This window comes from Squalius cephalus, assembly GCF_949319135.1.
Source record: "Squalius cephalus genome assembly, chromosome: 12".
NCBI classification, from domain to species: domain Eukaryota; kingdom Metazoa; phylum Chordata; class Actinopteri; order Cypriniformes; family Leuciscidae; genus Squalius; species Squalius cephalus.
This window is the reverse complement of record NC_137133.1, coordinates 12,347,124-12,362,201: the sequence shown is the minus strand read 5'-3', so window position 1 is coordinate 12,362,201 and position 15,078 is coordinate 12,347,124. Positions and strand designations below refer to the sequence as shown.

General features: G+C 38.7%; 1 protein-coding gene across 5 annotated transcripts in view; it reads right to left on the bottom strand.

The window, feature by feature from the left end:
• Nucleotides 1-15,078, bottom strand: part of cdc42bpb (CDC42 binding protein kinase beta (DMPK-like)) — a 68,901-nt gene that overhangs the window by 2,277 nt on the left and 51,546 nt on the right. The window contains exons 18-35 of one of the 5 annotated variants that reach the window (XM_079889465.1): nucleotides 13,880-14,028; nucleotides 13,197-13,294; nucleotides 12,874-12,953; nucleotides 11,168-11,218; nucleotides 9,553-9,636; nucleotides 9,281-9,355; nucleotides 9,034-9,139; nucleotides 8,717-8,853; nucleotides 8,446-8,585; nucleotides 7,777-7,858; nucleotides 7,461-7,677; nucleotides 6,446-6,508; nucleotides 5,757-6,353; nucleotides 4,213-4,310; nucleotides 4,030-4,114; nucleotides 2,731-2,851; nucleotides 2,523-2,640; nucleotides 308-502 (exon numbers count right to left, since the gene is read on the bottom strand). In XM_079889465.1, the coding sequence (XP_079745591.1) occupies nucleotides 308-502; nucleotides 2,523-2,640; nucleotides 2,731-2,851; nucleotides 4,030-4,114; nucleotides 4,213-4,310; nucleotides 5,757-6,353; nucleotides 6,446-6,508; nucleotides 7,461-7,677; nucleotides 7,777-7,858; nucleotides 8,446-8,585; nucleotides 8,717-8,853; nucleotides 9,034-9,139; nucleotides 9,281-9,355; nucleotides 9,553-9,636; nucleotides 11,168-11,218; nucleotides 12,874-12,953; nucleotides 13,197-13,294; nucleotides 13,880-14,028 (2,496 nt within the window). Of the gene's footprint in view, nucleotides 1-307; nucleotides 503-2,522; nucleotides 2,641-2,730; nucleotides 2,852-4,029; nucleotides 4,115-4,212; nucleotides 4,311-5,579; nucleotides 5,671-5,756; nucleotides 6,354-6,445; nucleotides 6,509-7,460; nucleotides 7,678-7,776; nucleotides 7,859-8,445; nucleotides 8,586-8,716; nucleotides 8,854-9,033; nucleotides 9,140-9,280; nucleotides 9,356-9,552; nucleotides 9,637-11,167; nucleotides 11,219-12,873; nucleotides 12,954-13,196; nucleotides 13,295-13,879; nucleotides 14,029-15,078 lie in introns of all 5 variants that reach the window. The other 4 variants (XR_013823034.1, XM_079889462.1, XM_079889463.1 and 1 more) reach the window with 4 other exon arrangements.

The window sequence follows — 15,078 nt, the reverse complement described above, 5'->3', positions numbered from 1 at the left end:
TTGACATAAGCTAATAGCACACACAAACATAATTAGAATGATCGATTTTAGATATTTTTTACTTAAGATCAGTGTGAAAATATGTAGTCAAATTATAAACTTAAAGTATTAAGTTTTATTAACCTCCTGAAATGGCTCATTTGAAACATTTTCACTACCCCAAAAAACAGAGTTCAGCAGGACAGGGATGGTATAACACAGGAGAAGAGGGAGGAAAGGAAGTCCAGGGCCTGGAGGGTGTGGTGGGGGAGGGATGGGGAATTGGGAGGAAGAGGAAGTGGGGTGGGGAGGGGTGTTGCTAGCCTACCCTTCCTAGGGAGGATGTGGAAGGAGAGGAGGAGGAAGAGGAGAACTGAAGTAGGCTCTGCTGGGAAGAAGGCTCTTTCTGCAGATAGAGCCCGGCAGATACGGGACTCATGTGATAGACGTGCTCAAAGTTGATCGGAGGGGAGATCAGGGCATGGTGGCGAGAGGATGAGGGGGAGGGAGTCTCGCTCTGCTGCTGCCACGGCAACCAGAGGACAGAGCGAATCCACGACCAGAGCGAAAACAGAAAGAGAGACATGAACAGGAAAGAGAGACAGAGAAAAGGGTGTGAGGGTGGAAGAGTGGGGCTGGCTGGCTTTGAAGAAGAAACATGCAGAGAGAAGGGAAAGATTTTGGTGCTGTGCAGTAAAATGAAAGAAAAGGATGTTAGGATGAGTAATAAAACCCTAGAAGTGTGTCCAAATAGCACTTCTGTAAATGATCACAAACCCAACTGTACAAACCTCCACCACTGAAGAGCATTCCAGTTTGACTGGCAGAGACTCATTTATTAAATAAACTTTACCTGGTTCTCTCATTTAGGAGGCCATTTAAAAAAAAAAACACTTATAGTGAATCAACTGCATAATCAGTTTTCCTGGAAACCGTAAGCTGAGATCATTAGCCGCGTTTCCATTACCCTTCAAATTGCGCAAATTGAGAAATTGCGAATTGAAAATTCGCTCAATGGAAACACGTCAATTTTGCAAAAACTCCCATTTATCGCAAAAAAGTTTTTACGCTCGCACGAGGTGGTTTTTCAGGCAATTCGAAAAAGAAATATTTCGCAAAACTGCAATGGAAACAGTTTTTGCACATTTACAGTCACCTGACTTAGAAGGCGCGGTGTGTTTGGACAGAATACGAGACGGAGTTCTTTATTGAATTCATAAAAGACAAAAGAATGACAGAAATACTGGATTCTAAACCTCAAAGAAATGCCACAATCAAGACCTTGGAGCAGAAATGAGTGAGAAAAACCCAGAAACACTTCATATGTGCCGCTCACAGACACAGTATAAGGGTCTTTCCTTGCCATTAATGCTTGGATAACACGCCTACGTTTCCTTCAATTAATAATAATAATGTCTAGTGCGGTACGTGGCTGTGATTGATATATATATATATATATATATATATATATATATATATATATATATAAACTTACCTACGTCCGTTGCCATGATTTTTGGAATGACTTATCGCGAGAGGAAAAAATGACGTTTTAGTCGCATAACAAAATTTTGCAATAGTTTTTTATCGATATTTAGAAAAAAATAAATAAATAAAATCGCAAAAGTTTTGCGCCAATCTTTAATGGAAGCGCGGCTATTTTGAATATAAGTATTTCAGAGGTGGCATGATTGCGGTCTACTGATTGGCCTTAATTAATAATACAATAACTAAATAATGTTAAATCTATACATATACACACTAAATTCAATAAATGATACATTCAATTTTAACTACAAAGTACAACATTATGTATATCTTTATCTACATACTGTAACTCAACCAGTTAGTAAGTAGACTGATTCATGTCTCAATGTAACAAGCGTGTTTCACTAAAAAAAACTGTCTGATTTAGAGTCATTTGCTCGGGAATTGTTTGGACTATTCTGGACACACTGCATGTTTTTGATTCACTAACAAGAACGACTCGTAAGAATAATTTGTTCAGAATCAGTAATCAGACTGCATTGGCTGTGCTGTAAGTTTTGTGGCGTGCTGTAGATTAATTAGCGGTGTTATTGCGACTGAATAGTAAAAAATAAAATAAAAAAAATAAAAAAATTATGTTCTGTTCCATGGTATGAATAAAAATGAAAATGGTCTAAATAAAAGGTGGTTCTCAGATTCCTCCTGCCCTAATTAGAACAGTGTTTCTTAATTTTACTCCCGGGGACCCCATAGCGCTGCACATTTTGAATCCTCTAGCTAACACAACTGATTCAAGTAACTGGCTCATTAGCAGTGGCTCCATGACCTGAATTAGATTAGTGAAACACCTGAAGAGTGGGGAGGAACCTCAGGCAGCAGAGTTTAGAAAGACACTGCCTTATAGAAACTCAAGGGCACATTGTTGACTCTGGTATTTGCAGGATGAAGATTTCAAAAACTCTTCAGCTGATGGGTCGCCCCATGCAGATTTGACAATGGCATCTGTGTATTTCCGAGCAATTCCCTAAGCTTTTAGCACCAGGTATGTTTATTACCAGAGGCAGATCCATGAGGACCTGCATGCCGTCGCCTGGGCCCATGTGAGCAACATGGTTGAAGTTGGTGGGGTTTGAGATCAGCTTGGATCTCATTTCAGGATCCCTCAGCATCTCTCTATATAACGAAAGGAAAACAACGTCACATGGATTAGGAGAAATGCAGGAGTGCGGCAGTGTGAGAAATGTACACCTGAAGCCACCGTACCTCCTCTGTTGCAGCCGCTCCTCCTCAGGAACTTTAAAAAGGAACTTCCTCTTGCTGCGTGTCCTCACCATCAGCTTCTTGCTGCTGTCTGAGGTCTCGGGGATGGCTAGGTCACAGCCATCTGTGGAAACAGTGTGAATGAGGTTTAAAAAAAATGGTTATGGTTGCTAAAATATAGCAGTCCTGGGTTTCTGAGCTCCGAGCCACTGTTTCTCAACGCACTGTGAAACTTGTTGGCAGTGAGCCTAGAGGAGGTGTGACAAATGAGGTCATTTTAGTTTACCAAACAAAAGCGTCTTTATCAAGAGGGCAATCTGCCAGAGTTGGTAGGGAGTGAATCGTAAAGCCACCACAAAGGGTGGAGCCGTATATTTTATTACCTGGGCTGCTCTTATGGATCAGTGTTTCTTACAAATCAGTTTTTGAACAAATCTTGTAAATGAACAAATCGTTCCCATTCACTTCTATGTAGTGACTCATAATCCGTGTTTTTGAACAAATCTTGTAAGTGAACAAACAGTTTTCTTTCACTTTAATGTAGTGACTCACAATCAGTGTTCTTAAACAAATCTTGTAAATGAACATCATTCTCTTTACTTTTATACACTCACTCATTCAGTGTTTTTGAACAAATTTGTAAGTGAACAAAATCAAATCTTTTTCATTGAAGGCAGGAAAACGTGTGCTTTGCAAAGAAGAGATTTCAAAGTATGACTATTGAAAGAGCCAAGAGCATTCAAGAGGGATGTGATGTGAAGAAATATTTCAGTGGTTAACTGTACTGAACAAATAAGTCCCCTTACTAAGCTTCAAGTCTGAATTAGACTCAGAACAGCACTGACATCTAATTAAAGACATCTTATGATGTTTAAAACCCCTTTTAAAAAGTCTCTTAATAGATTAATGTTTTTAACAAATCAGTTGAGTGAATAATTCAGTGACTCATAATACTCATTCAATGATTCATAATGTTCAACTCAATCGGCAGAAAGGGCCACTGAACGAAACAGTGAACAAATCATTCTAGTGAACTGATTCAAAAGACTCAAGTTACTGAGATGAATCAAAATCTCCACCACTACTGAGCTCTAAGCATGTGTGGGCTTGCTAGTATTTATATACGCGTGTGTCTGTGTCTGTGTAGGTGGGAGTGATTGACATCACTGTGGAAGACTCATATCTTCACAGGTGGACTATTGTGATCAGAGACTCTTGCTACATTAAGCAGGGAAAGAAATTCGGCCTCAGCAGTGAAGCAGACGCAAGGTTCAGTGTGTGGGAGATGTGTTGACATCAGACCTGAGGAGTTGTTGCTGAAGTAGATGAGGTGGGGCTGCTCAGAGCCCAACAGGTTCAGACTGCCCTCCACATTCAGGGGCCGAATCTAGACATACATTTTAAAGTCAGATCAGTTTATCTCATAAATATTAATTATATTAAACACTGCTTTCACAAACCGTAAAATTAGGATACTCCACTCACCCTTCTTAATGAGATGGTCTGGACCCATTCTGTGGTGTGGACGTCAAACACATCTACACCATAATCGCTGTACACCGTCAGGTAGTTCGAGTTTGAGCCTGAAAATAATGAATATGGGTCTGAGATCTCATGCACATGGTCAGAAGAATGCCTAGGCAAATCATTCATGATGCCATTCTCAAAGGACTGCCTGACATGCAGTGAAACTGGGTCATTGGCCGGAAAGTTCTGTGGCTCACTATACTGGCTGAAACATCTGGGGCCTGATTCTCAAAATAATCTTAAGTATTCTCAAGTACCATTTTCTTCTTATTGTCTGACTTCAGAAAAAAGTGGAAGGGCAAGTAGTGTCTAAAAGATTTATTAATGATTTGATCTTTATAACTTATCATTCCTAAGAAAAAAATAATTGTAAATAACTTAAGGATAACCAGTAACACTTTACAATAAGGTTCATTAGTTAATGTATTAACTAACATGAACTAACAATGAGCAACACTTTTGTTACAGTATTTATTAATCTTTGTTAATGTTAGTTAATAAAAATACAGCTGTTCATTTTTTGCATGTTAGTTCACGGTGCATTAACTAAAGTTAACAAATACAACCTTTGATTTTAATAACATTAGTAAATGTTGAAATTAATATTAACTAAGATTAATAAATTCTGAAGAAGTATTGTTCATTCTTAGTTCATGTTAAATAAGGTAGTTAAATAATGTTAACTAATGAACCTTATTGTAAACCGTTAACCGGATTACCTCATACTTTAATGGATTGATTGGATTTTTATATACTAAGCGTTGCAACACTGTATAATACTAGGTACATACAACAACATTGCCCTTATCTGCTCCCTTGACCATTCTGCTTCTTTCCGTTTACTGCTGCCCATTTTCCCCCCACTCACATCCCTGAATGGAGTTGGCCACAGCTTTCCAATGGCCGCCTCTTACTTTACGGCATGATATCAAGGTTCTCGAGAAGAACTTTCTTCTTTGCACTAATTCACTTAATGAGAATTGTCAGCGTTTGCCTACTTTTGAATTTTCATACTGTACATAATGTAGTGATGGCTAAATGTACTTGTTTATTCAAAATGATTGATTTTAGTTATAGTGCTTTTTTATTTACTTTTTTAATATCGAATTTTAATATCTCTCAATTATTGGTCATAACATGAAACTGGTATAGACAAAAATCATTTGATTGCTACCGGTCATTTAACTCATAAGCTTATTATTAAAAAATTAAACTATTTGAGAACTATGAGATTTTTTTATATTTTATTTTTTTATAATGAAACCAGCTCCTGGTTGTTCATTTATTTCTCTTTTAAGCCACACATTCTTCTTTGTCTTTTCTACCTCCTCCCTGCTTTGCTGTCTCTCCTCTGTTCTTTCCTACTCCTCCCTTCCTCCAAGTCTACACATGAAAAACACTGGAATTTCAGGAGGGCTGAAAACATGAAAACAAACACTGTTGCTTAGAAACTTTCAACAATTATTTCTTCCTTCCCACACAAGCTCTTTAAAAACACTTACTGCAGGCAAGTGGTGTGGAAGGCCACATCAGCTCCTGTGTTCGAGAGCGTCGTCCTGTCGCATCCACGTACACTCCCAGCTGACTAAAGCACAGCAGCAGTTCATTTGCCCCCACCTCCATGGCGTGCAGAGCGTCCAGGGGCTGCTGGGCCAAAAAGGCTAGCGAGGGATCTGCCGGGCCGACCAGACTCACCGGTGACGACTCCCCCTGCATGGCCAGCAGAGCAAAGCCTGATGGGTAACCCACGCACAGACGATCACGAATAATCCCCAGCCACTGGGCGATACCGGGCGCCTGCACCTCCCACAGCTTGCGGTGATGGGGCTTTGCACGTGTGATTTCATAGCAGATGACCTGGCGCTTCACTCCTGCTAGGAGACACGCTGGCCCACCGGGGCGTAGGGTACCTATAGTCATCGCCTGGCAGCCTTTCGTGTCGGTCAGCTTGGTATCGAAACCACCCTCTGCACCCTCTAGTGCCGCCCAAGCGTATAAATGGACGTGCCGATTACGGCCAGAAAGCAGGGCCACCATCTTCTCTTTGGGGATGAGCTCAATCTGGCAGACTCTTTTACAGTCGGCAGCACGAACAATGACTGAAAAAGGATAATGGGAAATTAGTTAAAGTGAAAACAATGGCAAAGAATTAAGATAAGAACTAAATCTGTGTAATACAGAATACTCATACTATCTCTGGTGAGCTCGACTACAAACAGGCCATCTTCTGTCCCCAAAATAATTCGTTCTCGATCTGTAGAGACAATAGCAGGACAGATAAGATTTGAGAAGGGTTTCTTCACCCAAAATTGAAAATTCTGTTGTCATTTACTCATCCTTATGCTGATCTAAACCCATAAGACTTTTGTTCTTATTCAAAACACAAATGAAGATATGAAACCTGTGAGATATCTGTCCCTCTATTAAAAGTCCATTCCTCAAGTTTATAAAGCTACTCCCAGGTAAAACGGTCTCTGGCTATGAATTGCCATTTTTAATTACTGAAAATATTAATGCTAGATATTACTATTAAAATATTAATACTATTACAAGAAAACATGTCCAAATGGACAAATTTAAATGGCAGACATATCTATATTTTCAGAGGAAAAGAAAAACAAATGAAAATAAAAAAAACTAAATTCATTAATGAAACTCTATGCTTATTTGCACAACCGGAGATGAATTTGTATTTAAAAGTTTACATTTAAAAGAGAATTCAATGATGAATTTAAAAGTTTACATTTAAAAGAGCAGCTTTTCTCTTTTTGCCTGTTCTAGTTTATTTTAAATGGTCCTTTGGTATGACAAATTCATGTTAAAGTACAAATATCCCATGTAGTCTCAATTAATTAGTAATGTGCCATAGTTATGCAACAATTAGAAATGCTGTCAAATTCTAGCATGTCACAGGAACAACTTCTGAAAGGCATTTCATGTTAACTTCACAAAAAAAGTGCTGATTAAAATCACTGAGCTAAATAGGGATAATAATGGACAAAAAAACGGCATTTCAGTGGAATACACTGATTATAAACAGTCTCACATTTACAAATTCAAATATGTGAAAATGATCAAGTATTCAGAAATGCTCATTCCTCTCTTAGAAAATGTGTGAAAGTGGTACATTGTATTGATTTGTTTGACTAACTAATAAGTAACAATCACAGAGGTTAACATCCCCGCCTCCCAAATACTGTACTCGCCTACGATGGCGGCAGAGAGTGTAGTTTTGATGGCAGGCAGGCTGCTGTCGTAGGCCTCGTGCAGGACATGCACCACGCGGTTCTTCAGGCGGTTCTTGGCCAGGATGTTCTGCAGGCCCTCTAGGATGCCCACCCACTTCCTCTTCTCTGCCTCACTCTCAGCTAACACCAGCAGAGGCACCGGTCGGATCGGGGAGTTCAGAGTGGAAGATGATACCTGCACAGTTCAGGGCAAATATTGACAATTATCGTGATGTATGATTAGGCAAACATAGCAATGGAGTATTTAAAGAACAGGAAACATTTCAGAGCGTACCCGGAATATGCAGGGAATGTCTTTACGACTAGCATGGATGACATCAGATGCCAAAACAGAGCTTACAGAGAACTCCTCGTCTCTGTGAGGAAAAGAACGAAAATGTCACACAAATGAAAAATACTACTTGCTATTTCCAAGTCATCATGTCTGGGCTAATTTTGTGATAATGACAAAGTATTCTTTACTTACACTACTGTTAAAAAGTTTGGGGTCAGTATGTTTTTTTTGTTTTTTTTACTGTTTTTAATGTCTTAAATTGATCAAAAGTGACATTAAGGCATTTATAATGTTACAAAAGATCTCCATTTCAAATAAATGCTGTTCTTTTGAACTTTCTATTCATCAAATAATCCTGGAGAGGGAAAAAAAGTATCGCAAAAAATATTTCCTCAGGATAATGTGACTTCTGAGCTTCTGAAAATTCAGCTTCACCATCACAGGAATAAATTACATTTTAAAATATATTAAAATAGAAAACAGTTATTTTAAATGGCAATAATATTAAACAATATTATTGATTTTACTCTAGTTTCGATCAAATAAATGCAGCCTTGGTGATCATAAGACTTGAATGGTAGTCTTTTGAATGGTAGTGTAGCAGACCACTACATTATTCATTGACTGTGTGTTGAGTACAAGCCATTTAAGAATGTGACTAATCCTAACCTCAAATCGAGGACCTGACTGGCCATCACAACAGGCTGAGTGGACTTCCCTTCTGGCACCTCATAGAGGAAGAGTTTACAGTCACACACTACAGCATAAGCCCTCTGCCATCCCTTCTTCACTCCAGTGGGCTTCGGGATCTGAAAGAGCAGTAAACGCACAAGGCAATTTAAGTTACCGGATGGCATAGTATGAAATATGAGTTCAGTGCAATTGTTCAGGTAAAGTCAATAATAAGTGACCAGAAATGTTACTACATTGTCATTCTCACCCTGACAAAGCCTTTGTAGGCTGTGCCAATGCCCCTTTGCACATCAATACCCAGAGGCCTCTTGGCCTGCTCTGGAGGAATAGGGCAAACCTGGGGCGCGTTGTCTTTACAAGACACGTGGCAGATGAAAGAGCATACTAAAAGAGATGCAGTGAGGAAGAGAGAATTACTAAACATTCACATCACTTTCTTACACTGACAAGTGAAACTTGCATATAAATATTTCATTTTAGTTCAAAAACTCCTTATCAACTCCCAACGCCACCATTTTAAAGACAGTGTCTCTGATCTTTTTTTATCACTAAAACTTAGCTCACCCTCGCAGGCGTAGCCTTGTCGGATCTGGCCCACCATCAGTGAGGTACAGTGAGTGCACTGGGTCGGGCTGGAGAAGGTCTTGATGCTCAGCTGATGAGCTTTAGGCTGTTGACACAAACAAATATTAACAGTCAGAGCAATGAACATATGCTGAAGGCTGAGAAGCCAATAGGAATATACTGACAAACATAAAGACTTAAAGGAACAGGCTAATGATGAGTCAGACACAACCTATGGCTGTTTTACCTTTGGCGCACAGAGAGTGGGCTGATACATTGGAGAAGGTGCAGCAGGGGTGGTCGCTTGAGGCTTGACTGGTTCCTAAAGGATTACAACAATTCCACAAATAATAATTCTAAATTATTTTGTCACATAAAAGCATACAGCATTTTTTTTTTTTTTTTCAAGTTTCGTCCTATCCATTACTATTCAGGAAATGACTCAATCAATGACCAATGTATCAGACAGGAAGTCTGACAGCGGCAGTATGTAATAGGAAGTGTTAGGTGGACACTCACATCCTGTTCTGAAGCCACTGATGGGGAGGAAGAGGGAATGTCAGTCTTCTGGGGTGTGGCGTCCACATCACAGATGGAGCTTGTCTGAGGGAAAAGACCACATTTGGGAAACCGCTCAAAATGTGTATGAATCATTTGGTGGGGGTTATTTTTATTGGCTTCTTTATGGTCAGTAGATGAGGTCAAAAGCTTTAAAAACATCCTTTAATTTCCTCAAAAAGCTACATTAACACATTTAAGTCACGCAAACATCATCACAACGTGACTGATGACATTTGTGAAATGTATTATGTCATAACTAATAATCACACAGCAGTCATGTGCTTACTCATAAAAATCATGAGCAAAAGGTTTACCTATTAATAGAATATTACATTAATTTTAGATATACAAGTTAATGTTTTTCAAAAAGTATTTTATGCTCACCATGGCTCCATTTATTTGATAAAAAATTACAATTATTACAATTTACAGTTTGAAAACAGTTGTTCTGTTAATATTTTTGTGAAATCTTTTAGTGAAAAAAATCGGACTGGCTGAATAAAAGTATTACTATTTTACTGAAAAATCTTACTGAACCCAAACTTTCAAATGTATACATTATATAAATATATATAATGCTTTTGGTTTGTTTAAGTCTTTCATCTCATGTGTAAGCAATCAGCAATAAGGCTTAGCAAACACCACTAATAAACGCCAATATAATTCAATAAACGCCAATACTATAATTCAACTTAAGATCCATTAGTAAACACTAAAGCACAATCCTTGACTGACATTATCTGTAATTAAACCCCAAAATGACACAAAAACAATACTTACCAAGCACTGTAAAACAAAAGATACTGATATGGTCTAATCTATGCAACATTTAAATAGACAACAGTGTCAAGGGTGATGCAGAATTTTAGGATGCAAAAAGAATGGCGGGTAATTAAAAAACAATTAAATGACATCACACTTTTTCCTCAGAGAATTACTGTCATATTCAATTAGCTTACAAGGCACATACTCACCATCACCTCCTATATTGGTAAGTTATGAATAATTGTGAAGCATCCTCACAACTTAATCATCGTTCATCATTTTATTTCATCTGATTCATTTTACGGCTGGTAGCCTTAGTCATTCTAAATTATAGATGTTTATTGTCCTAGCAGGCTCCAAGAGTTAACTAACGGCTTAGTGCATTTGCAGACTTGACAAATGAAGAGTGACGTTATTCACATTAGCCGTTTAAGAGGTTAGAAGGCAATGGGGAGGTGGTTAATACTAATTGTGAGTCTCTAACCTTTAGCACCTACAATTAGGCTGAATTGGATCTAGGGTCTGATTGCAATTCGGCAGAGGAATGCAGTCAGCAGACAAAATGGACGAAGGGCATGCTGGTTAGGCTAAATGTAAGTTGTATAGTCAATTTCTAGCCTTTAATGGGGAGTCAGGCATTGTTAATGCAAGTATAGTAAGTGCCGTTTTATTTTGACAAAGCAAAAGAGGAACTACAGTATGAACTTCTTGACCATAATGCAAACTTTTGAGATACTTTGTCTGCTGACAGATCACTCCTGCCGAGGTTAAAGGTCACAGAGGGAGGAGCTTTGTTTAACAAACTTACTTCATCCCAAAATGCAAGCAGAGAAGATGCGGATGAGGAGGAGACAGAGTCCTTTTTTTGAGGGGGACAAAAATAAGATGACAAGTAACAGCTTTTGTCTTTATGAACTTACTGTCACTTTAGGCCTTTTCCCTACAATCCAATGAGTGTTAAAAGTGTAGCTTGGCTACATCGGTAGACCTGGTCCCTACTTTAAAGTGACACAATAGGGCTCCTCTCAGATCCTCAATATGGAAGCAGTTTTGTTTAACTGAAAGATAGGCATCAGTCTTGCAAAACTCTCAGCTGCCTTTGTCTCTACTTAGGCAATCAAAGCATGATGGGACATCTGGCCCAAAGTAGAAATACAGCGGCTACACTGGTTTCCCACTGTACATCAAGCAGTCCTGTGCTAATAAACACCACTTTTTAGGCATTATACAGAGGTAGGATGAAAAGGAAATGCCATCAAAACTTTTCTGAAGACAATCAGGAGAGGGGAACGAGATTGGCAAAGGACCTTGAGCCAGGAATCGGCACAGTTGTGCTTATGTCGAAATGCTGCCCATGAGGCTATCGGCTCTGACTACAATCATTTTGCAAACAAAAAAATCATGAAGAGCTGAGGGTTACGCATTACAAGTAATGCAAGCTTTGCAATCAGATTACTTTAAGTAACTAATAAAGTAACACATTACTTTTAAATTTACACCAAAATCTGAGTAACTTTCCTGTCCCCATGTAGAGAGAAATTGGGAGTAAGGCACAGAGGCCTTCTGTAAACATGATGGTTTATTGTAGTTGCATTTTATTCATCTCACTTTCACAAAAACAGTTTTCCTCAAAAGGAATAAAAACAGTGAAATGCAAACTCAGAATATTACGCAAACCTGCAATAATAAAAATATATCATGTACTAATCTCACTTTAACCAACGTCTTTCCCACTGGCCTTCGATGATCCAATTCAATCATACCAATAAGCAAAAATGACTTTAGAACATCACATTTGTGTTTCTTTCTTTCTTTCTTTTTTTTTGAAGTAAGAGTGTTAAACCTAACTTTCTTCTACGTCTTCTGTGATCCAGATTGGCAGCACAGCTGAAAGGTTTGTTTGAGCTGTGCCCTCTACTGTACAGGCGTGAATTTGGATTTCCTTCAGCCTGGGACTTACTCATTTCACTTTAGGTGTGAAAGGGCCTTTACAATTGCCAAAAACATAACTTTATTTTTTTTGAGGGGGGGATGGGGGTATTAAAAAACAAACAAGTAACTCCAGCCAGGTGAGAAGTAGTAATGCATAAGTAACAAAATGCATTACATTTCCTAAAAAGTAACTAAGTAATGGAATTAGTTACTTTTTGGGGAGTAACACAATATCGTAATGCATTACTGCGAATGACAAATGACAAATTTCCGTTGTCAGAATGGCAAATTTTGCCTAAAGGTGACAAGGTATGGGAACCTACAGTCTTACGCATTTCACGAGGCAACTGAGTGAATCGGGGATGTCAAAATCAGTATCCATTTGCTAGACATTCATAAACATGTATACTCCAGTGTTTCTGTCTGGCTACTATGGACGTCATCTCATCGTTTGATAAACAATCTATTAGGTCTCTGATGTTCTGAGGCCGGAGGTCATTAGGTTGATGAAATGAACAATGGGAAGCTTGTTACAGCATGTAACGCAGTAGCAGATGGCCAGATACTTTCAGAAACACTCACTCTGAACGTCAGGTCATGGGCAAGGGGAGAGGTATTGAAGTACTCAAAGATGGAGTCCTGGAAGTCCGGAAGTTTCAGGCCTACAGTTAAAAAAAACATTTTGTTAAGAGTAATTTCTAGTTTCAAATAATAAAAGAATCCATTGTTAAGAGTAATTGTTAATTTCAAACAATAGAAGAACCCATTAATTTAACAATCAGCAGCAGCATTTATGAAAGGTTCCTTTTAGATGTTCCTTCAAAAGGTGACATAATATGCTCATGGTTCAAGGACACTCAAGTCTATTAAGGGTGAAGTAATAACATGTGTATCAGCATTTTCACCTTTGTCTGATCGTGAGCGGCTCTCCTCCATCTCTTTCTTCATGTTCTCAAGCTGTTCCTCCAACTCTCTGTTCTTGGCATCCGTGTCTTTCAGTTTGCTGTAGGTGTGTAGGTGAGGGAGTCAAAAAAGTAAGGCTATCACAAAAAGCTACATAAGGGGTCAGCAAACTATGGCATGTATGTTATGTTGCCAAATGTAAATGGAACAGTTTTAACAAAACGGATATCTATCCGATCAGCAAAAACGCATGAATGACCAGGTGTAAATTGGCCCATTGGAAATATGTTCTTCAAAGTCTAATTTAAACCTCCAAGCCAACAAACTAAAGGATGTTGACAAAATTATAAAAAGTATAAAAAAAAAAAAAATGCTAAATTGCTTCAGAATTATTTATGGTTCCGCACTGTTTCTATATTAGTCATTATTAATATTTGAAATATGTTTGTGCGTATTTATACAAGCAGGGTGGCAGTGATTAACTAGGAAACTTGAAAATGACACTTAAATGGCAAAAAGGTTGCCAATCCCTGAACTAGATAATTTTTACTAATAACATGCACTCATTTGTATAATGCACATAAGACTGAACCAATACCATGCAACACACACAACAAGCGTGTTTTTTTATGTATGTATATCTAAATAAACGAAAAGGCTTATTATAGCAGAATCAAAGACTGACCTCTCGAAAGAGATGTTGGCAGCTTTAACCTTGCGCAGCTCATCCTGAACCAGTTGCTTGGCACGGATTTCAGCTTCCAAGGCCGACTGCAGCTCCAAACGGGCAGACATGTCCAACTTTTGACTGCGGCGCACCTTCCACAAAGGATCCTGACAAGGAATGGAGATGCAAGTTTTGAAAAGAAACCAGAAAAAGGACCATGTGTACACTGAATCATGATGTTGTCGCCTTTAAAACATCATTTGGTTCATTGGTTGCTGGGTTTTTAATTTCAAGCAGTTATTACTTACAGACAGATCATATTGTGTTTGTTTAGGAACTTTCGTGGGTTGTCTATAACAGCTAGGGACCATAAAATATTGTTTCTACAGTGTCAAGAAGCAGTGCAATGAAGTAGTTATTCAATATCACAAACCACAATCAAAAAACAAGATGCTTTTCCTACAATAGTACAATGAAAGCAGCGTGCATGGAAAAAATGCATGCCCAACAGACTACATCACATGACATAGATACCGTAAATCCTCTCTAGCACACGAATGAAATCCCTTAAGATGCATTTTCCATAAATCTGATGGCTCACGAGGGCTTATCTTAGATCTCCAACAGTTTAATAGCTATTGATCTCAGCTGTCACCAAGGCTCCACAATTTACACGTGTTGCTACAAGACAACATTTGTCTACATGACCTATGTAGTGACTAGACAGTCATTTACAAAAAAGAGACAGTGAACGCCTGCACGACAGCTGAATATTTGCCATGAAAGAAGAGGATTACATCCATTTCATTGATTAAACAGATGAAGTGACTGCGGCTCATGTGCGAGCTCCCACAGCTGATGGGAAGTGAGGCAGTGAAGGGCATTCATGGGAGTGTTCCTGGCCGAACTCATCAGCTTTACATTAGAGCTGCTGGTATTTTCCAGTGCAGCTCTCAAAAACGCTCACGATTAGGCATAATGCTGTGGCACTCACACTTTTGTTCAAATATCAAATTAGTGACTTCTCAGCGCAACTGATTTGATGTCATACAATAGCGTGCAAGCGGAAGGTTAAGGGTATACATACTTGACCTCATGAGAACAATGGAGGCAAGCTTATCCGAAATGTTTTCCATGTTTTGTGAATTATGATCGGTAATGAGGAGAGCTGATGCAGCATTTCCATTCATCTGCCCTCTGAAATTTCAGCTGTAAAT